This window comes from Mus caroli, unplaced genomic scaffold, assembly GCF_978045245.1.
Source record: "Mus caroli unplaced genomic scaffold, Mus_caroli_1 scaffold_8, whole genome shotgun sequence".
In the NCBI taxonomy this organism is placed as follows: domain Eukaryota; kingdom Metazoa; phylum Chordata; class Mammalia; order Rodentia; family Muridae; genus Mus; species Mus caroli.
In genome coordinates, this window is record NW_028227263.1 from 7,367,713 (window position 1) to 7,391,455 (window position 23,743).

Below are 23,743 nucleotides of genomic sequence, written 5' to 3' on the forward strand. Positions count from 1 at the left end.
AAGAGTCTATCACGATGCAGGAGTAAAGAGGCGGGAGGAGCTTGAGGCCCCTGATTCCACCACCTTCTCAATCATGAAGCAAAGAGTAGACAGGAAGTAGGGCTGGGCTATAAAATGTCACACCCCATCTCCTGTGACTCACTTCCTCCCGCAAGGCTCTACCTCCTAAAGGCTCCACAACGTTCCAAAACAGCACCGTCAGCTGATGGCCACATACACATGAAACCTGTGGGAACATTTCACATTCAACTTCCAACAGAGCTAATGGTAGACATGAGTGTGAGCTTTTCTCAAGCATGGCCAAGTTTCCAGTGGTCTCTGTCTTACCCCAGAGTCCTTCTGGCCTCTGTACTTAGGGAGGAAGGACTCTGTATCCTTGCGTGAGAGCCGAGAGGGGATGGAAGGGGAAGGTTGGGAAGGGTGGTGTGCTCACACGCACTGAGAAAAGGCTTGGAGGGTTGAGGGACTCACGCATGACCAATAGATCCAAGGGTCTCTCAGCAGCCATAGCAACCAGCCACTCTACATACCTGTCTGTTTTTCCTGTGTGTTTTAACCAACATTATCTTGGCCGTATCATTACATTGAATAGAAACGTTATTCACTGCATTAGAGTCTAGGAAGGGGCATTGAACATCTGTCTTTACCTGTGTTCACGGAGCTGAAGGAAGGGATGGACTCTTCTGGAGACTATGATCCAGGCTGGCCTTGCTTGGGAGATCCATGGTGCTGCCAGGAGTTGAGGGTCCTAGAGTCAGATCACTTCCTCCGAGGGCACTTCGTACCTAATGAAGGAGAAGTCATTTCTAATCGGCTAAGTAGAAGTCCAGGTTTAACGCAGTCATCTCAATATACCAGGGAATCAAGAGAGACAACACAGTGCTTGGTAATCAAGTTTGGTGAAGAACATTAGCGTCAGACGTAACTGGGTTTGTGTCAGTGATGGCAATCAACTATATGAGGAGACCCCAGCTCCTGACGGCCAGGCCAGCTGTCAGTTGCAGTCGGTGATATCAAAGACCACAAGCTTGAAGCCTGAGTATGCCAGAGGGGCAGTGTGATTACATGGATAGATGCTGTAGATCAGCACTGCAGGAATGAATGACAGCACCCCAGTGGAGGTATCGTGACTATTGGTGCCTGGATTCTGCACCCTGCCAACATCCAACCTCTTTACCATACAGCCACTACCTGAGTACCAGCACTTCCTCTCCCCCTTCCCCCAAGAGCATCTGGGATCCCCAGATTCTATGTGATTCAAGGATCAGAAACTACAAGGCCTTTTAGCTAGGAGGATGAAGGGAATGTTCAGCTTGCTATGACAGGATGGCTAATAACAGCTCTGGTCACTCCCACACGCCTGCTCAGGTCTGACCCACAATAATAACCCCAGATGGCCAGGATCTGTCAGTGCCTGACAGGACCCATGTCCTTGCACTTTTGGCCGTCTTTGAACATGCCTGATCATTTTGTTTAAATGAAAGCCATTTGTCTCAGAGCTGAATCATCCCCGGGAGAAGCACAAAATCTGATTTCCTCAGTTTCTGGAGAGGCTTGGTCAGTGCTGAAAATTTATTCCGGCTCTGCTTTGTAAATGCGCCCCTCCCAGATGGCAGTCCTTTTCCATGCACAGCTCCCCCATCACTGCCCTCAAGGTCTGATGGGGCTTCCACTACTCATCTACAGAACAGGGAGCTAGGCAGCCACCAGGATTTGGCATACTATGAAGGGAACTTGTCCTCTATAGATGATGCTCAGGGGTACATGGGGCTCACAAAAGAAGCAGGTCACAGCCAGGCTGTCTAGAGGGCAGCCTCATTAGAACTGAGAAGGGGTGTAGGGGTGTAGGATCAGACCAGGAGGTTGCTGGGTACCCAGCTGAAGAGGAAATGGACTTGGCGTTCATATGGAGAGCTACTGATAAAGGTTTAAGCTGTGGGTGGAGCCAATGATGATGGGGGTGGGGAACTACTTAGAGATGACATTCTTCACCCAGACACTGCAGGTGACAATCACCAGATGCTGCAAGTCAAGGCTGCTGACTTGCCACTCCATCTGGGACATTTTCTGGATGTGTCTACAGGGATGTTTGCACATGTTGACTCATGGAGATCTCAATAATATGAAAATCCAAGTTCCTGGAGCTCCTGCATGGTAGATTTCCCTATACACCACATCCTATCCAACACTAGCTCCTCAAGACACAGTACTACATGGGCTCTGCAGCCTCAGGACCCTCATACTAGCCAGCCATTGCCTGGGAGATTACTCCTCAACACAGGCTTCAACCTGTATTTGTCAGGATACATACACCCTCTCCAGTCACCTCTAGCCCTGTGGCTCCCTCTCAGAGCCTGGGTTCAGGACAAACAACCCCAGTTTCCCCCAGTATGGAAGTGATGAGATAGCTTAGAACTCAGTCAGCAGAGATGAAGTGCTAGGTACCCAACTGGCAACTCTAGGAGGCGATGCTAAAAGTAGAAAAGGAACCACTCACTGGTTCTTGAAGAACACTGTCTACACTCTCAGGATTCTGATGATGGCAAATGACCCTGAACATTTGATCAAGTAAGGTGGATTTCTGAGTTTGAGGCCAGCCTGGTCTACAGAGTGAGTTCCAGGACAGCCAGAGCTACACAAAGAAACCCCATCTCAAAAAACAAAAACAAAAACAAAACCAACCAACCAACAAACAAACAAACAAACAAAAAGAATGGGGGTGGGACTGAGACAGTCCCACTGACAAGGGCAGCAGCAGGTCACCTAGATAGTGGATGGACATGCTCTTGTCCTATGGATATCAAGACATGTGACAGTGGTCACAGTGTGTGGCTACAGAGAGGACTGAGAACACATGTCACAGCCAGATGCAGGGGAAACAGTGCAGGAGGTAGTCTGAACATTACTGAAGAATTCAATCGTCTGAGATCAAATCAAATAAAATGCTAGATAATCAAAGAGACATCAGGTGACAGAGGGTGGTGACAGTGTCAGGAAAAGCAGTAGTGAATGGCATGGGTCTCTGTCTGGACCCATAGAGTGGGCAGCATGCCAGCATGGACCAGCACATGGGACCTGTTGTAGCCATGGGTGAGATGACTGGGTTGGTTTATCACTGAAAATTGTAGCCAGGATATGAGTGACTTTTTTTTCCTCCTTAATGGTTGACAAGCTCCTCTGAGAAGCTATATACATGTGTTTTTATACCCCCTTCTTACACCCCTTATATCTTCCAAAATCTACCCAGTCTGTCACAGTTGGGTGTGGGACCTACTTGATAGCCACCCTCAGACCTCTCTGAAGGACCCTTCACAGGTGCTCACCACAGTAGAATGTGCCTGTCTGGCTTAGCTGGGTGAGTCTGACCACAGCTCTGCCTATCGCTGCTCTAGATACACCCATGGGAGTCACTCTCCCAGAGAACCTCTGCTCCGTATGGCACCAAAAATGTGCCACGTGCTCAGTCAGAAAGAATCTATGTGGATATAGACCACCTCGCCAGTGAAAGAGTTTGTGGGATACACAACAAGAATTTTGATTATTAAAGATAGAATTATTTATTAAGAAAACCTCTCTGGTATGATGTACATCACACTTGTGTTGGTTGACACAGGTCCTCACCCAGGAATATCTTAAGAGTGTGGATTAGCAACCTTTATGTCAACGTGATCACAGTCCTTACAGAAGAACAGTTTACCCTGGCTTATGGCTTCAGAGTGCTTTAGTCCATTCCAGTGATGAGTCCATGACAGAGCAGCTGAGTCATTCATATTTACTATGGAGCTGTAAACAAAGCAGGAAGCAGGTTGTATATGCCATTTAAAGGATTCCCCTGGTCACCTACTTCCTCCAACTAGGCAGTATCTCTGGAAGCTTCCACAGCACCCCAAACAAGCTCCATGAACTGTGGAACACGTGCTCAAACATGAGACCTGAATTGAAACATGAGTGAATTTTGTTTTGTTAACTTGGTTAGTTTCCCTCCTTTCCTGCCCAAGGTTCCATCCCCTTTTATATCCCAATGACTTTTCCAAATATGTATCAGATCTGATCTTTGCTCTCAGGATAACATCCTGGCTCTGACCATGTCAGAGTCGCCTGCATGAACCTGTGTGTCTACTTCTTCCTAGCCTCTCCTGAGCTCTTTCACCCCAGGCCTGAACAGTCCCTTTAATCCCTGCCTTCTCTAGAGCTCATAAATGCTCGCCTTTACCACAATGCACAGCCCATCCTAGAGCATCCTCCTAAGCCCCTCCCTAAGCCTGGGTAAGTATCCTTACATCAGAATGGTCCTTGAGAACCTCTTAGTTCCCATCACCTGTGTTACACAAGATCGGGGACTTTTTCATACCAGGGCCTTGATTTACTTTCTCTTCATTCTTAGCACACAGCATGGGGCCAAGGCAGAGTCGATATTAAGTCAATGTTTTTAAATGAACAAATTATTTTTAAATGACTTAAACGTTCCCTTGTTTATCAGCTGAGAATCTGGAGGCAAGAGCTTCACAGTGGTGATGTGCCGATGCCGAGGTGTTGGCTTCTATTTCTGTCCTCTCATTAAGAAAACCAGGGCTTCTGAGAAGTCAGCTGATTGGAGGGCTAAGGCCCACAGTGTACAGAGGAACCTGGAGCCCTGGAAAAGCCAGCAAGTGAGGTAGTGCCTTCAAGGCAGGATATGAACTCAGCAGAGATGTAGAGACTGGAGCCCAACCACAGACCTCTAGAGAACTGGATTTGAGATAGCTGGGCAACAACAGAAGTAGCGCAGGATACTTACTGAGGAGATGAATGTACATTGATGTGTGCTCACAGCTATAAAGAAGGGCAAAATAAAGAAGTGACTGTGAGAGATGGAAGGATATTCTACCAGAAGGATTCCAAATCACCCATAGAGGCATAATATGACCTCCTATATTGGAGGTACACACGGCTTCTGCCAAAATGTAGTGTGCAAAGTATATAGAAATGACCTACCTATCCAAGGAACACTGGGCATGTGCCTCAGCCTGGGCCCTGAGTCCCCATCATTAGTGAACCACAAGGATGGTGTACACTCAGGATATGATGTACTGAAGTGGCATGTTGGCTCTGTGGTCATCCTCCATGCTGAAGGAGTTCTATAAAAAGCCAGAGCAACACATCTGCCAAGGACCAAGGTAATCAGAAACAAGGAGAATCTGAGAAAATGACCCAGTGTAGAGGGACCTTAGCAGACATGAGACTCCGTGTACCATGAAATTCTAGATCAGAAAAAAAATTTGAGATAGTTGGATGGGACTAGAAAATATCATCCTGAGTGAGATAACCCAGACCCAAAAGGACATGCATGGCAGGAGCCTAGCATGGCTGGACAGGCTCTACTCAGCAGCTGCCTGAGACAGATGCAGATACTCATAGCCAAGCACTGGATGGGGGTCTGAGACCCCTATGAAAGAATTAAGGGAAGGATTAAACGAACTAAAGGTGATAGCAACCCCATGGGAAGACTAACAGCATAGACTAACCTGGACTCCTGGGGCCTCCAAAGACTGAGCCACTTACCAAAGAGAATACACAGGCTGGTCTGAGGCCCAGGCACATATGTAGCAGAGAGCTTCCTTGTCTGGCCTCAGTGGGATAGGATATGCCTAGTCCTGTAGAGACTTGATGTCCCGGGGGTGGGATATCTAGAAGGCTACCCTCTCAGAGGTAAAGGAGAATGAAGATGGGGGAAGAACTCTTTGAGGGGGTAGTGGGAGGGGGACAATATTTGGGATGTAAAGAAATAAAGTAATTAAGCAATTAAAAAATCCAAATAATCAGGGGGTTTTATTCAAAATAGTGGAATAATTTTTTATGGTACCACACCAAGTTCACTGATATTGGATTTCAGTGATAAAATACAGTTGGGGAGATGTGGGGGTATGGGGAGGGAACACCCTCTTAAGAGGCAAAAGGGATGGAGTGAAGAACTCTGGGGGGGGGGGACCAGGAGAGAGGCAACATTTCAAATATAGATAAATAAAATAATTAATTTTTAAAAAGACACATGGAAGAGGGTATGAGACCTTTCTGCAATATTCTTCAACATTTTCTATAAATCTATAAAGTGCCATAACAGATAACCTACCTAAAGAATAGAAAGAAGACTGTTAGCTATTAATTTTAAAATATCAGCTGAAAGTCTGCTAAAACCAGCCTATTGCAGGGCTTCCTACACCTCTGTGGCCTGGCCTGCAGGGCTCTGAGAACATCTAGAAGAATCTACTCAGCATTCAAGATGCCGCGTTGAAATGCCTCCTTCCCATCCTGCAGGCAGCATGGATCGTGGGAGGGCTCTGGAAGATGACAGAAGAAGTAGTAGTACCGTACATCTGGAAATTGAATTTCCTCATATTTTTCATATTAATTTTCATGGTGTGTTTGATGTATCCCGCCTACTTATACAAGGGCACCTCCCTGAATCCACTGTACCTTAATGCTGCCTTAAAAAGTCAAAACCAAAACCCAAAACACCCTGTTGATCATTTCAGTGCACTCCAGCCTCAGAACCGGATGCTAACGGCAGCCCTATTGAATATCTTTCTCCAGGTGTCAGCGTTTTCTACTTGGGAGAAAGAATTGCATAAAATTGTGTTTGACCCACGATATCTCCTGCTAAACTCGGAGGAACGAAAACAGGTAATGCTGGAGGCAGGTAAGACGGTAACTAGAGACAGAGCTGAAAGGCTGTGAGTTTGGTCTGCTGCCAGTCTGAGAGCTTGGAGGTACAGGAGAGTCTCATGCCTGGACCTGTTCTGTCCTCCTGTCTGGTTGTGATCCCTGCAGGGAAGGACTCTAAGATCAAATTGCAAAGCTTGGAGCATCAACCCCATTCCAAATGCTGCACTCAGTGTGTTGAACACACCACTCCACCTAAAGTGCTATGCTGTCATAGGAAAACCAGGAGTGTCCAGAGATCAGAGTCAAAGGAAGTAAATGAGACTGTTCTAGAAAACAGGTGCCAGACAAGGTCAGGGCTGGGCTGGAGTGGGTTCTACCCGGCTCTTCAGAGGAATGGCTTGCCAGGGATCTGCTCAGGCTTATTTGTGAAGAAGTTCACAGAGCCAGCTCTGCCTTTCCAGGTCATGTAGACAGAGGGATGACAGGGAGGCAGGAGGGTATGCTGGAGGTAGCCTGGGAGAGGCTGAGGACACCTACCCTTAGCTGGGGCTGTGGAGCAGAATGCAGGTAGGAGGAGTTTTAAGGTCAGAGTGCTATACTTGTAATCACTGAGCTGGCCAGACTCCTCTTGTGGCCCTGTCACTCCCCTGCCTCTGACCTCATGTATGCTCAGCCAGGAAGTAACTGCAAAGATGGGAGGAGCTTCAGAGTTAGCAGAGAGAAGGGGTTGTCTTCAGGGATGTCCAGGGACCTACTGATGTGTGAGCTGCAGAATCTCACTGGGATCAGGAGAAATCATAAGAGAGCGCAATTTTAGATTGACTCTGTCGCTGGCTATAAGCAGACACTGCAACAGGGATGAGGGATGGGGTGAAGAACTCTGGGAGGGGGAACCAGGAGGGAGGCAACATTTGGAATGTAAATAAATAAAATAATTAATTTAAAAAAGACACGTGGAAACGGGTGTGAGACCTTTCCGCAACATTCTTCGACATTTTCTATAAATCTGTAAAGTGCCATAAAATCTAATCTACCTAAAGAATAGAAAGAGGTCTGTTAGCTATTAATTTTAAAATAGCAGCTGAAAGTCTGCTAAGACCAGCCTAATGTAGGGCTTCCTATACCTCTGTGGCCTGGCCTGCAGCCCCCAAGCGGTCTCAGCCAGCTAGGGACACTTTATCTCTCCTACTCCTTAACTAAAATCTCTTCCACTGTCAGGCAGGGTATGGGGCTGGGGAGCCAAGGATTATCTTTTTTTTTTTTAAGATTTATTTGTTTATTATATGTAAGTATACTGTAGCTGTCTTCAGACACTCCAGAAGAGGGCATCAGATCTCGTTACGGATGGTTGTGAGCCACCATGTGGTGGCTGGGATTTGAACTCAGGACCTTTGGAAGAGCAGTCGATGCTCTTAACCGCTGAGCCATCTCTCCAGCCCCGCCAAGGAGTATCTTGAACTAAGCCACCTAGAATCTCCAACTCTGTCTTTCATAATCGTGAAACGGATTCTTTTCACGGAGCTTCTGCAAGGACACTAAGCCCACATTGCAACAGTGAGCTGAGTTTGGGCTCCATGTGCATTCTTCTGTACCTAAAGAAAACTGTAGATTTTAATAATTGATACGATTTCACCATTTTGTTGCATTATTAAAAAGCGAAAAGTTCAATTGTTCTTTGTAGGAAAGAAAGGTCATCTACACCATAAGAGGCTGTGAGCTCCCAAGGCAGGCTCGCCTTGTGTGTGAAGTCATTAGAAACAGTTAACGTGTTAAGCCATCCTATAAATAAATAGGCTGTGCTTTAGCAAATAGTCATTTTTGTTTAGGAGGTGTTTTCGCCTTCTTCTTGGTATGTGACCAGTTGTTTTCTGCATGCCATTGTTATGTTTTAGAGACTAGCATCATTTCAGAAGAAGCTAAAAGAAAAGCCATGTTTAGTACGAGGTCTTCCGACAACTTCAGTTTGATGCTTAAGTGACAGCTCTTAACAGGTCTAGGAGAGCAAGGACTGAGGTAGGAAGGAGCTGGTTCATGGGCTGGACATCACTAACCATCATCCACTTCCTGGTGTCTAAGGGCAGAGCCTACTGCATCAGATCAGCCCAGGAAACTGGAGAGACTGGGCTGCCAGAGACCCTGGTTAGAGGGGGCAGATGCCAGCCTGAGAAGCCAGCCTGTGATTGTCCTTGGTTGGGTAGTCAACACTTGCCTAGGCATATTCTTCTGCAACTTTAAACCTCTTACACCAAGAGTCTACTGTTTAGTCAAAAAATTTCAGATGTCCCTGTGAAATCACCAAGGGAGATGTCAGTTCTATCTTAATGTGCAGCAAAGGAAAGGGAGCCAGCCTCGTGGTCTTCATGAACCAGGCCCTCCAGAGAACATCCTGGTCCAATGCTCATCCCTGCTGCAGTTGTATGACCAGTGGCACAGCAACAGCATGAGAGAAGGAGCAGTGCCTGGGGCCTCTTTCAGAAAGCACAGTCCAGATTACAAATGGAGTGGAGAGCAAGCATCTGATAGAATCTGCAGAGCCCTCCCATGGCAGCCTTTTCACAGGGGAAAGCTAAGGCTCCTGGTGTGAAGTTATCCAGGCTGCAAAGGAGATGGAGTGAACCTAAACAGAGAGCCAGGCCCGGGGAGCGCTAATCAGTCCAGTTTCTATGGTAACGAGAAGTGTTTCATTTTATTACACCAGAGTCCACAGAAAACGAGATAACGGCCAGTGCTCTCTTTTAAAAAGTCGTGCTCCAATTTGGGTAAAACTGGTGTAATTTGTTAGAGGGGAAATATACCTGCTACGTTGAGTTATGACAGCTTACATAAAGCAATGCAGGAAAAGGAGAGGAAAAGAGGAATCATTTGATTAGGTGGATAAACGGTCCTAGGCAGGGAGGTAGATCGGCATTTCTCATACGCTCTGACCCCAAAGCCAGCCAGCCTTTCTGCCCACATTTAAAATTAATAGAGCAAAACTTAGCTGATGATGGAACCACTCGCCTTTATTTGGCTAACAGCCCTGCATTTGCTTCTTCTCTCTGTTTAAATTAGAGGACTACTGGAGAGCACACTTCACTATTTGCCTTGAAGGTAAAATAACCCAATCATATTCTTACTTAAATGTGTGTGCACACAGTCAAAATTTAAGTTGTACTCGTGAATATTTCACGTTAGCGCTGCAGAGGCCTCTGGAGGCAAGTACTCTTTCCTGCATAACATCCTGTAAGAGGTTCACTATTAAAGAATAGATCGAAGACAAGGGCATCAGGAAGCTGAAGCAAGGGGACCAAGAGTTCCAGGCCACCAAGGACAACATATTATGACACTTGTTTCCCCCTCTTCACATATCAGAAACAAAACAGGAAGATATGAAACAGTAAGATAGCACTGGATAGAGGCAATGGTTGTTTTGAATGAGCCATCACTTCCCCTTCCCCCACAGGGCTGGCAGGGCTGCTGGGGACCAGTCAATACCTCTCAGATCTGCATGGATTGATACAGAGCTGTGATGGTTTTTATTGATGGTTTTGTTTATGTTTACATAAATATTTAAATGATCTTCTGTTTATTTTTTTTAGTGTTCTGGATGCTTGGATAGCATCAGCTTTGTCCTTCTTCCTTGACTTTATGGTCTGCAAGTCACAAGTTTTCTAATGGTAGAGCAATGAGTAGCCTTCCTCCCTCTGACAAAGGGAGAGCATTGAGGCTGTGCATGTAACTCAGTTGACAGAATGCTTGCCCAGAAAACATGAAGTCCTGGATGACATCCCTAGCACTGCATAAGCCAGACACGGCGGCATACACTTGCAATCGTCACACTCAGGAGGTGGAGGCAGGAGGATCTGAAGCCCAAGGCATCATGTTCAAAGTCAGCCTAGAATGCATGACACCCTGTGTGAAACAAGGGAAACAAACAAGCAACAGCAATGAGAGAACATTCTATGGGATGGAGCGGAGAGAGGTTCCGTAGTCCTGTGCGGTACCTGGTTTCCAAGAGAAAACAGCCTGCTCTGGAGTGCTGAATACTCAATGCACACCAGACAGTATTTTCATGCCCTAGACTTGGAACAGGGTTTACTAATTGGTTATTCGAAATACACTTTGGGTCAGGTTTCCTCCTTTGTAATCTCTACCCTGATCGCTGGTACCATCTAGATACTACTTGACATCCTTGAGAGAGGCCCCTCATACATCCTGAACCTTCTTCTTGTCCCTGGGTTCCACATGTAGACATGAGATTTGCTGGAAACTAGAGTGTGGGACTCAGAGATGCCAGAGTTCTTTATGTCTACAAGTTCATGCCATTTTTAGAGATTCAGAGGCTGAGTACGGAACCATAGATGTCAGTATAGCAGATTAAGCCACTTTAACAATGATATGAGTGCAGGTAGGTCATGTGTCCTGTGAACATCAATCATTCAGAGTTCAAACTGCGGGGGGGGGGGGGGGAGTGCAGACAAAGGGGCTCCCAGCTTCCAGGGCACAACAGAGCTTTCCAAATCCACTTCAAGACCCTAAGCTAGGCTGATTGCGGATTGTTCTGGAAGTGCCACCCGTGTGGAGGGAGCACGCTGGGCCATCCAAGGCTGTGTTACTGAGAGGTCTTGGTTTTGTGGGCAGGGGAGCTTTGCTTACAGATCCTGTAGCCATGACAAAGAACCACCTTCCTCAGATGCTGGGCTTCTGTGCTGTCTTTGGCCAAGGTTTAATTTCTAATATTCAGTTTCCTGATGATTTTTCTTCTGTGCTTCCATGCATTTGTTTTAAGATATTCGAGCAGTTTGTCAAGACAAGAATCAAAGAGGAATACAAGGAAAGGAAAAGTAAATTGCTGCTAGCCAAAGAAGAGTTCAAGAAACTTCTAGAAGAATCTAAAGTGTCACCCAGGTATGAAGGGAGACATATGCCAGGTGCTTTCTGGGTTCAGAAATGTGTCATTACTGCAGAACTTACTTCATGTATATATAACAATATTTCAAAGACATTGAAATATTTACGGGAAAGACCTGTTATCAACAGAAGCCCTTTGGGAACCTGGTACTTCTCAGTCCATCAGACAATTTGATATACTAAGTAAATCCACCATAGTGATTGTGTTTCTGCTGCAAAGTTCAACAGGTTAGCAAAAGCCTGACTCTGCAATCTAATGATCCTCCTGCCTCTGTCTTCTCAGGGGCAGATTATAGGAGTGAGCATGACCACATCTGGCTTACTACCTAGGACCAAACACAAGTCCTTATGTTTGGTTAGTAAGCACTCTTAACTGTGGCAACAACGCTCCAGCCTAGATATTTTTTATTTTAAATGATAGCTAGCATTATTATATTCAGAGAGTATATTAGTCGATCCTTTCTGTGAAGACTTGGGTTTCCGTAGTGCACAGCTAATACTGGCTGCATGACACTCCACAAATCACTCTTCCTGCCTGGAGGACTTTCTGAATTAGAACAAGTGTGTGCAGCTTGGACCTCAGGACATGCTAAGGAAGAAGAAAACAGGTGTCTGGTCATCTGAAAAAGTGGCTTCCAGTCAAAGAGCCTTGAGTACTGGGCCCAGTTCTGACCTCTGCATCTACCCAGGAGTGGTCATGAGGGGGAGACAGGGATGGAGTGAGGAGATCGCAGCTGGTTCTGGAACATTGATTAAGTTCTGGCATGGCCTGGCCCAGGGATAAGGTGCTGGATATCCCTGTGTTTTTATGATCTCATCTGAATGGAAGCAATCATACTGACCTCAGTAAGTGACAGAAGAGACAGCACATGGCCCTGCCATATGGCCCTTACTCCTTGACAAGCATAGGACACCCTTGCTACTCTTATTGGTAAGATGCTAGTGGCAAGCCTGAAGTCCCACAGTGTCATGAAGACAGAGGGGGATATAGATTGAACTGAGCAAGCTGAAGAAAAACCTCACATAGAACTCACAAATATACACCCATTACACAAATTATATACACACCTCAAATGTCAAATACATCCCTCATCATATACACACACTATACCCCACAGCACACATGCACGCACACACACATACACACACCACCACCACCACCACACACATCACATACTCATACAGCCCTCAACAAACATATATATGTATATATATATGTATATACATATATATATCACTTATTTCTCATTACACACACATACCATAAACCCCATTATATATGTATCACATATACATCTCAACACACAGACACACATCACACAGACACACATACCATAACCCCACAACACACATATATACACACATCTCATTCCATCATGCACCCTCCATATTACATATACCACCCACACAATCTACCACACATACATAGATCTATCACACACACCCCACCACATATACATTACATATTCACAAATCCCACAACAAACATATACACACACCATACATACCATCACCTATTCTTCCTTACACATATACTCCATTATATACACACATCACATGTACATCCCCACCACACACACACACACACACACACACACACACACACACACACACACACATACACACACACACACACCACAAACCATGAGTGAGAGAAATCAAATAGGCTTAAACACATCCCTATTTAATATTAGATTTCCTCTTCAGCTATGCTGTAGGTAAATGTTATTGCATGTTTAAAGGATGCAGTGTGACTTACAGGAAACACACAGACACTGAAATGCTTACTTCAGTGGAACATATTAAAATATTATAAAACATCCTTGGCATGTATTACTTTCATAATTACAAAGCTGTTTATAATCTTAAATGTAGACAGATCTGCCCTTAGAAGTTTCTTCTCTCCTCCCTCACTATCACCTTGCCCTCCCAATATGTAGACAGCTCAGTCTTGGGGTAAGATGGTGGAGTTAGCTCAGGCTCCTTAGGGTGTTTTCAGCAGTAGCTACTCCAGTCTCTAGTACTCTTGGTTGTTGTTCAAGCTGACCCTGGTGATCTGTCTCAGATCCCTGGTGAGAACAGTATCCATGGACCAGTCTCATAGCCTAGTGCACATACCTCTCTGCTTGGATGTGGTCACCTAGGGATGCACAGTGAATGTTGGTGCCATCTTTGTCCATCAGGGCATGGCCACAGGTGCATGGTAGTCACTTCAGTGACTTCTTGAGCTCCCTGGAGCCAGCAGAAAGCTAGATCCACCCCTCTATGTGGCTGAGGCACACTAGGCTGTCATTTTTCCTCCTCCTTCTTGCCTGTCAACCTGGAAGAGGCCTTAACAGAAGTGTAATGCTAGCCGTAGCTGCAACAACCAGAGGAAGAAGCAGGGCTGAGGAGATGGAGGAGGAAGGACAGAAGTGAAGACGAGGGAAACCAGAGGAAGAAGCGTTCCTTTCAGAGGACCCATCAAGGAAATGCCCCTGTAGGCAGAGCAGGCAGCTGGCAGCTGGATGCAAAAAGAAAGGGGACGATGAAGAACCAAATCTAGGACCACCCTTTTAACAACCATGTCTCTATATGCTTGTCTTTTGTCCATAAAAGGCTGTAAGCTGCAATAATTTAACACGGTAATTGGCTGTGTGGAGGAAATGTAAACTTCTCTATAAAGATAATGAGCAAGAACGGCAAGGGTTTCCTGAGCGAAGAGTGATTTCCTATGCACACTGAGTCTCAGAGCCAACCATCCTCCACAATGGGGATGCTGGGTGACAGGCATAGCAAAGCTGTGGCTGGGAGGAAGGCTGATTGGCTAGTGCCAGATCCTGGGCTCTTGGCCACTCCATAGCTGACATTCCTGGAAGCTCCATTCAGGATCTGGGCAGGTTGGGACCACTGCTTCTAAAGGTTCTGACATTGCTCCAAAGACCTGGCACTATTATGACCCGTTAAGCTCCTAGGATTGATAGGGCTGTCTCCACAATCAGGTAGTGGTGGGCTCTATGGTTGCCTCCTGAAGATCCCTGGTTTGGCAACAGGAGGTTTTCTGTAACAGGAGGAGAACCAAGAACTCCCTACCTGCCAGCCATGGTTAGACTCTCAATGTCATCAGAGACTAAAAGAGCCAAGCTGACAGTGGTGTCTCTACCCAGTTCAGGAGGGTCTAATTAAATTCCATGTCAAGGGACCCAAAAGACTGCCTCAGAACTCTCTGGGTCTCTAGAGGACACTAGATTCCCCAAATAGCCAAGGGCTCCCAAGAAAGAGTGGGTACCAACTAGGAGAAGAAAAGAGGGAAGGCTTTCTTTGCTGCACAGCTCCAGTACATGTGGAGTCCTGTAGCAGGAGGAGGCTCGGTGAGAGCAGAAGCTTTTGTGGCTACACCAGCAACAGAGATTAGGCCTCCCGAGACCAGAGATATGTAAGTGGAGTCAGGTCGCAGCCCTGCAGAACCCAGGCCCTCAAAGCCCATTGGCCTGTAGAGGTTCTGTCCCTGGGAGCTTGCTTGTCATGCTGAAGTAAAACAGGACTCATTCTCTGGGAAGATGTCACAGAAATAACTTTCTTTATCTTTCAGGACCACATTTAAAGAGTTTGCAGAGAAACACGGCCGGGATCAGAGGTTTCGTCTTGTTCAGAAGCGAAAGGATCAGGAGCACTTTTTCAACCAGTTCATACTTATCCTAAAAAAACGGGACAAGGAAAACAGACTAAGGCTCCGGAAGATGAGATGAGTCCGTGCAAACAAGATATGACAGCAGGTAGCTGAGTGTGCGCTTGGAGGGACTTAGGTGGCAGTGGCCGGCTGCTCTGCCCATTCCAGGCAGCCGGGATGCAGGTGTTCTCAGAGAATTACTGTTTCATATTGAAGCTCCCTCTTTTGTACATTGTTCCCCGTTTGATGCATTTCTAATTGCCATGAGATGTCGAGTCTTTAAGTGTTTTAATTATGCAAATTACTTGTAATATACACAAATTACAAACCCACTGCAGGTCTGTGGCAAAGCAGCAGCAGGAAATGCGGATAATCGCCTCGAGGTGTTGCCTCCACTCCACAGGACTGTCTAGAGCTTCCCGAGAGTTTTGTGAATCACCCCCTTTTGTGCAGGCCTCCCGTGGTGTTCCTAGATCAAGGCCCCTTGTTTCCTGAGTAGTAGAAATGGGTTCCATTATTCATCACAGTGACAACCGGACATTTGACACCCTTGTGAATCGTGATCACCTGCAGGTGACAAAGAGTGACTGGCTTCTCTGAAGGTGTATCCCGGCCAGGAGAAGGGAGCCATGCTGGCTGTCAGAGGTCCTTCTTAAGAAGAATTATTTTGTACAAAATCATCATATTACTATTTGAGTTATTTTTATTGTATGCCCAGAGTTTGCATGAGATTTTTCTCATCATCTTTGTATAAAAATTTTACATTTTTTTTAACCAATAAATATTTTAAACCAGCATGTTTTCTGACTGAGGCATGCCTCACTGTCTTGGGCAGCAAAAATGAATCAAATAAAGACTTCCAGTTTCAAAAGATGGCAGATGAGGTAAGTGCATGCCTTGCCATGTCAGGGCACTGGACCAGACCCTGACTCCCTATAGCAGTGGATCTATAGCCTAACTGACCCCGACCTTGGAGATGATAAGCTTTCCAGTAAGGCTTTGGAGGGACTGGTGCCAAGTCAATGTGCCAGTGAACAGTCGTAACTGGAGACCACCCTGTGACTTTAACAGGACTTTTTAGAGAAAGAATTGTAATGCCACAGGTGTCTGAGGTTATGAGGTCTAGGTCCAGAAACTAATGACAGATCTAGTCAGAACAGCTATTCCCTATCTGAACAGAGGCCTTTGACCATGGCTGTGGTACAACCTGACTTGGTGAGAGGCAGAGAAGTCAAGTATGGGCATGCTGGTAAAAAAACCTTGGTGGAATTTCACCCCAGAGCCTAGGAGAACCACTCATGTGTCTCTGTCTCGTTGGGAAAACTCTATTCCAATCCGCCTAGGCAAGGTATCAGGGTGGAGGTGTTGCTGCCACTAGGAGATGCTGTCTTCTGAGCCTTTGAGACAGGGGCTAGAGAAATACTGGAGGCTTTAGTGTGTGTGTGTGGGGGGGTGCTTGGAGGGTGGATCCTCCGGGGCCTTTGCATTTGGATAAAAGCATTCCCATTTCCACATAAATGCCACGGAGAACTCATTTGCCCAGTGAGATTGGTAACTTGAGCACAGAATACCATACCTGCAGCCTGAATGGAGTTCTTAAATGTCTCTTACCCTCCCAGCATCGTGTAATGTAAGTATGCCCTGTAAAGTGGAAAGAGTCGGGGCAGGGATGGGTCTGAGCACCTCTGAAACTATCAATTCGCTCACTCCCAGTTCTGGGCTTGCCCCTCTAATGTGGGTCACTCTCTCTGCACCCACACCTCTGTTACAGTTGGACTCCTTGTCATCTGCAGACAGCAGGAAAAGTACAAGCTTTGGGCCCCTTCACTCCTAGATGCCTCCAGGTCTAACAACAGTGGAAACAGAATGGACATGGGAGGGGAAGAGAGAGTTGGTGTTGGTTGTATCTCCCTCCCTGGTCGTCCTGGGGGCTCCAGGTTAAGGCACTCTGAGCAACTGCCACATAGTGGGAGCCTACAAGGTGAAGGCTACTATTTCTGTCCCTTCAGTATTTCATCTACTGAGGACTCTGCCATCCTCAACTTTAGCTCTGGTTCTGTTTCTGCTGTAATCACTGCTCCATTGAGCCTTCTCAATGATGCTTGTTTAAGGACCATCTGCACGCTGTCAGGCCTGACCTGTGCCGTCACCACTGGTACCAGCACTGCTATTGTCATAGACAGTAGAGTGGGTGTCTGTATGTCAGTCATACACACATATTGGCATTACACAGTTACATCTGAATTGCTGTCAACAGGATGTGGAGAGCGCTAGTAGCGCTAGGGCCTTCGTCTACGTATGTGGGAGCTAATATTTTTTGTGCACATAAACATGAGTATGATTCTAAGAAACTCAGAAACAGCTTCTCTATATTCATGCCCATCTGTGGATCATTGGGCATGTATATGATGCAGACGAGTTCAGCAGTAATCAGATACGAGCCCAGGGAGAGAAGGGTGCTCTACAAATCCATGGGAATATGACTGTCAGTGACATCTCAGTCTTCTTCCTCCTTTTGAGGGCTGCAGGTGTGGCTCATTTTTTGCAATCTTTAAGGCATTCCCGAAAGGCAACGCACTGTGGCAGAGACTCCTCCTTTATGTTCTGCCGTTGTCTCTATAATTCTAAATGCCAGTAACGTGACAAAGGGTGAACTCCGTAGTCACCGCTCTGTGTTAAATAATAAATAATCATAAATAATACATCCCCTGCCTGAGTCAGTCCACCAGCTGACATCGAATACTCCCAAAGGACAAGTGCACTGGAAGGCCAGGCAGTCTTCCTGCTGCAGCTGCTGATGCAACTTGAGAAAGTAGCTGTGGTCAGTGGTATAACTGCCATCCAGATCTCCATAGGGGTGCCTTTGACCACCTTCCCCTCCCCCCAAAGCATTCCCAAGAAGTCTGCATTCACTCCTAATCTCACTGCTCTGGCCCCGGCTGCTGAGTTCCCTACCCACACTCCCCTATTTGTATCCCTACCCAACAGTTGGTGGTGAAAGTTATTTCTTCCCTGTCCACACTAGAACTTCCTGTCTAGTGCAGATGCCCCTTAGGAAACCCAACCCCTGACTCTGCTCATTCTGAATGTCTTATGTGACCACCCAGGAAGAGAGGCCTTGGAACTCCTTGACTTTGGGTAGCAGTGGTCAGAAGGGAAGCTTAGGAACCATTAGCAGATATAGCTAGGGTAAACTAACTAGGGTGGACTGTTGTCCCAGTAGCCTCTGCGTGGGCAGTAATGGCGTATTCCTTAAGCCTGGTCCACCAAGAGCTCTGGCCTCGATCAGCATCTGTTGTTCTTTCATTCAAATGCCTTGAGACAAGAAATTGTTCATTTGTGTTATTTTAAAACCTTTAAGCTTTGCTTTGTTTCTATTTTTTTTCCTCACCATGCAGTAAAGCATGACCTGGGTCAGAGACTCCAGATAATTCACAAAATATCTCAGGAAAATAAACTGGTACCTTGCTAGGCTGTCCCAGTGACCCTCTCTGCAGATGCTAAGCTGGGGCAGGCAGTCCCAGTGACACCGAGCTAGGTGTGGACAATAGCCATGTTGTGGGCCAAAGAATGAGAGTGTCCAAACTCCTTAGGAGAGCTGAATTTGAGACAAATAGCTTGCTGAAATTTTGCAGGTTTGTGTCATATGATACAGTCCTTCTCTGCTGGGACTCTGCTTCCCAAGTCTTTGAGTCCTATGAGGTGAGGATGGCGTGGAACCCACCACTGAGGACTGAGTGAGGCAAGAGACAGGAGCATGGAGCATGACAGCTGTGTGCAGAGCACTTGCCAGCCAATTGTTGGTTGATCTGTGGGTCATTTATTTACCATTTAATCTGGTGTTTGTGTGGCTGTCAAGGGAAACTTCCATCCTTTCCTTCTGTCACGTGGGTCCTGGAGAATGAACTGAGGTTCTCAGGATTGATGATAATAGCTGTCACCTGTTGAGCCACCTCACCTGCTGGCTCCGTGTTCTGAGACACAATTTTGAAAACTTGCCCTGTAAAACATGATCTTGTGGTCATAGAGTAAGCTGAGAGCTCTGGAGATACAGGTAAGACAAGGGGCTGTAGTCTTCCCGACGCCATGAGGCTTCTCAAAGGAGAGAACTAAGCAGCTTCCCATCCTTTCTCTCACCCAGGTTAGCATATGTAGGCACAGAGTCGGGTATGTCCCCTGTTACTCACCCTCTTGACCCAGGGTGGGGTCTTGACATCTTCCATCCATAGAATTTGGGAGTGGTCCCACTAGCCAGGTCATGTTGGCTTGAGGACACCTCTCTTGGTCTTCTTGAAGAACTATCTGTTAAGAGGAAGCCTCCACTAGGGGAAGACTATGGGTTATGTTCCATAGAAGCAACCTCAGTAGATGAGGGAGGAATTGAACCTTCAGATGACTCAGCTCACCAACCTGTGAGAGGGGCAGATGACACCCAGGGAGCAGACCTCAGCCCATCCAGATCAGGCCCAGAGATGAACAAAAGCTACAGTTACTGTAAGCTGCTATGTCCCCAAAATATCGACTGGCATCCCTGTGGCTGGCTATTCCTGCTTCAAATGATGTGACTCTGGGTCCAAAAATGACCAATGTGCCAATCAACAGTTGACTAGCAAATGCCTTTAAGCAGGTGTCATACTTGGTGCTCTTGTCCCCACGACTTAATCAGTTCTGTCCACAGACCTTACAATGAGTTCCCTTCACGAGACTCTAAGGATTGGGAACCAGAGCCCCACATACACCATATGCTCACAAAGCTATTTGACTATTGCTCTTCAAGCTACCACCTTCCTGACCTTTCGTCTCTGAGGGACCAGAGTCTCTAAGGCCCTTGAGTTTCTGAGGACTCCTTCTGGCCATCCCTTGTTTCCTGTGAACCTTCACTTAATCCCTTTTGTATTCTCTGCAGCAATTGGACCAGGCACCAAGGCAAAGATCTCGAGTTTCATACAACTCGAGATACTATCTGGAAGGTCAGTCCCAGGAACACGAAGCTGTGGTAGAGCATGGGAAGGACTTCCTGGGAGCATACAGATGCAGGGGTGGTGAAAGCCATCATTCACGGCTTTTCTCAATGTTGTGATCAAATAAATACCTGACAGAAACACCTTCAGAAAGAAAGGGCTTGCTTGGGCGCACCATTTGAAGTTACAGTTATCGTGGAAGGGAAGACATTGTGGCAGGGGTAGGAAGCTGGTCCTCACGTTGTATCTGCAGTCTGCAGTAAGGAAGCAGAGCAAGATGAACACTGGAACCCAGTACACTCTCTATCTGCTTAGTATAGGACCCCAGCCTAGGCAGAGTGCCACAGGCAGAGTGAGATTCTCAGTAGAGTCTAAATGTTTCTGGAAACATCCTAGTAGACACACCCATGGATGTGTTTCAATGGTGACTTAAAATCCAGTCAAACTGGTAATGGAGATTAGCCACCACTGCCTCTCCTGTGAGCAAACCTCTTGCCGCAATCTCCTGTGGCTGGAGGGACCTCGGAGCCCTCTGGGGTTCTTTGAACAGGGGCATCAACTCACTTCAGAGGGCTCTACCTTCCTATGGTAGAGCCTTCTACCCCATCATCATGAGGGGTGGATTTACATATGAACTTGGAAGAAGCATAAATTCAGACCAAAGCAAATGTCACTATCTATTTGTAATGAGTGTCATAGAGAGACCAACAGCTGAGGTGGGTGTGTGTGACACAGAGGGTTGTGTCATGTGACAAGAGTCCCAGAGCTTTCCTGGGTGGAATATAGGAGCTGAGGAACACTTAGGATGTACAAACACAAGGACAAAGACTCACCCTCCCAGGACCACAAACAAGGAGAAAGGCAGGGAGTACAAAGACCCAGAAAGCTGAGAGCATAGCCTTTACCCAGGCCAGTCCTCCCTTAGGACTGTCTTATGAGGGCAGTACCATTGGATTGTCCAAGTGGCTGCAGTGTGCCAATCTCTATGTTAACTGGCTTGAGTGGTGACTCACATTGCAGACAGAATAAAAGTTCTAGCAAGGAACCAGTGGTTTCTGATGCCTGATGAGTAACCCCAGGTTAGGGATTCTGCTTGTCTGAGCCTCTGTCTCTCCATCAGTATCTTGTGTGGCTTCTGGGATAACAGTGAGCATTGAATGTTATCTTGCCTGATGTGTCAGTCATTTGTAGTGCTAATCTTCCTCCAGGGTGCAGAAAGGAACTGTTCCAGGGAGACCTTTCCCACTGCCCTGCAGAGGTGAGCCACTGGAAGACCTCTGATCACCTCGTCCATACCTGCACTGGAGTCCTGCCAGGGACTCAGCTGAAGGCCTTATTCCCGGTCCCAGTGTGATAGGCGTGCTGGTTCCCTGCTGCTCCTGGTTCTTGGAACTCTTCTCCCTATAAGCTCACCCCTCTTAGACTTGATGCACAACTGTGTGTCTTTCTTCTTCCCTTCCTCTTTGCCCCTCTTTCTTTCTCCCAACATCCCTCCCTTTCTCCTTCCTTCCTTCTCTTCATCTATCTCTCTTTTCTTTCCTTTCTCCTTTCTTCCCCCTCCCTTCCAACTTCCTTTCTGAAGAAGAAGAAGTTTCTCAAAGCTAGAGAGTTAACGATGACTATACAGCCCTCTGTTCCTAGAGGAGAGGAAGGACCTCCTGAGGTGATGATGCCCAGAGTCTCTCAGGCAAGACAGAGTAGAATGGAGGGCACATCCTGTAGTTGTGTTGTAGTCATGGACAGCAGCTGAGGTCAGGCATACCCCCTGGCCCCTTTAACCATTTAGATAGCAGTGGATTCACTCTGCTGATATTTGCCCATGTCGCCTCCATTTTTCCAAACGCTGCTCGTCCACCCCCACTGGCATGGAAACATGACTACCTGTGGGACTGTGATTTACTCACAGGATGAATAAGTGGATCCTCTAGCAGCATGAAACACCAGCCAGAAGCAGGCACATGAGTCCATTCCTGCTCTGACAAACGTTGGAGGTGCAGGAAGGGAGATATTTGTGGGGTAATAACTCCGCTGTTCATCTGGCATCTAGGCGCTTGTTCTCTGAGACAGCCTATTCAGGCTGCATGTGGCTTTGCAATGCTGGTGACACTTTCCTCAAATGATGAATTACTTCCATCTTGGTCACCTCATCCAACGCTCTCACCCTCCTCTGACCTCGGTTTGCAAACCACAAATGAAAACAGCTGCTGTCCTGCTCCAGAGGCTTCGGTCCTCCACACATAAAAGTTTGTAATCAAATGACTTTGCCAACTCATTGCTGTCAGAGCCTCGAGCAGACAATTTGCTCTGGGCGCTGATGGGATAACCCACAAACAGAGATTGTGTGGAAACGGAATGCTCTTGTGAGTAAGCAGCCAAATAATAGCTTCATCTGCCTTCTGCCGAACCCTCAAGCCACCTGCTCAGACACACTGCCATGCCGCACCCACCACACTTCATCCTGACTCTCCCAGCTCCACCCTTTGAAGACCAACTGCAACGCTGGGAATCTTCTCCTGATCTCTAGGATCTGAAGGATGCTTGGGAGAGTTAGAAAGGCTGCCAAATTTTTTACACTAGCATATTAGGCATCAACAACAGAGATGTCACATTTTGCCCAGTTTTTATAGGCTTCGGCATGACTTAGGAAAACTCAGCAGTCTCAAGAATGGCCTGATCTCATGAGTACGGGTTAGCCCTTGCTGCCGGCACACATCCCATGGCCACCAGTTCCCACTATGCATATTCTAAATACCTTCCTTCAGCCTAGTGCCTTGCCCACCACCACCTAGAGCCACCCACCAGAAGCTTTGTGTCAGCAGATGTATGCTCATACAGCTCCCATGGCTCCCATAGGTAAGCTAGAATTGATAAGGGTTTGTTAGCCCTGTGACTGCCCCACTCTGCCTGAAAGTCTCTGAAGGACTCTGCCTTAGGGATCCCTGCAGTCCTCATAAAGTCCCCAAATACTGAGGTGACCCACTTTGTGGGGAGATCTTAATTATAGGGTTTGGCAGGCCACCTGGCAGAAACTAGCCCATTTGGAGACAGGTTACCAGATGACATTGGGAGAGGGAACCTTGCCATTGGCTGCTTTTATACTTTTAGCATAGCTGGAATGGGAAGGAAAATAGACTGTCATCTATGGCCAGATGTTTTCTAGTGCATGGCAAACATCTTTGCACACACTTCATCTTCTCTCCCAGGACCAGACCCACATTCTCAATTCCCTAGACTTCTAGACCTTGACTCTAACAGAACTTCATGCTCGTTCCTCCCGTGGCAGGGGGTAGGTACCAGGCACGTACACTCTCAGAAGGCCTGATGGAGATACCCACCTACAGGTACTCTGTAGGCCTGCCAGGCTAGAGGAAACTTGGGGAAGCTTCTAGATTAAGAAGAGACTTCATCCTGGTCTTGCTTGTCCAATATTTCACCTTATGCACAAATCCCTTCCCCTTAGTTTGAATACCCTCTTTCCCTGAGCTTCCCCAGCCTTCGGCCCAGAGAGTTGGCAACCAAGGCTCTGGTTTGTCCTTGAGCTCAGCAGCCTCATGGGCAGCACTTCAGACCCAGTGTATTACACACAAGGACACCTATCACT

At 46.9% G+C, this 23,743-nt stretch overlaps 1 protein-coding gene across 1 annotated transcript in view; it reads left to right on the top strand.

Moving 5' to 3' along the window:
- The window catches only part of Tcerg1l (transcription elongation regulator 1 like), a 178,514-nt gene extending 162,560 nt beyond the window's left edge, over positions 1 to 15,954 (top strand). Inside the window, exons 10-12 of the mRNA XM_021168870.2 lie at positions 6,571 to 6,660; positions 11,411 to 11,529; positions 15,104 to 15,954. Of these exons, the coding sequence (XP_021024529.1) occupies positions 6,571 to 6,660; positions 11,411 to 11,529; positions 15,104 to 15,260 (366 nt within the window). The 3' untranslated portion in view covers positions 15,261 to 15,954. The remainder of the gene's footprint in view (positions 1 to 6,570; positions 6,661 to 11,410; positions 11,530 to 15,103) is intronic.
- Positions 15,955 to 23,743: the final 7,789 nt, after the last annotated feature.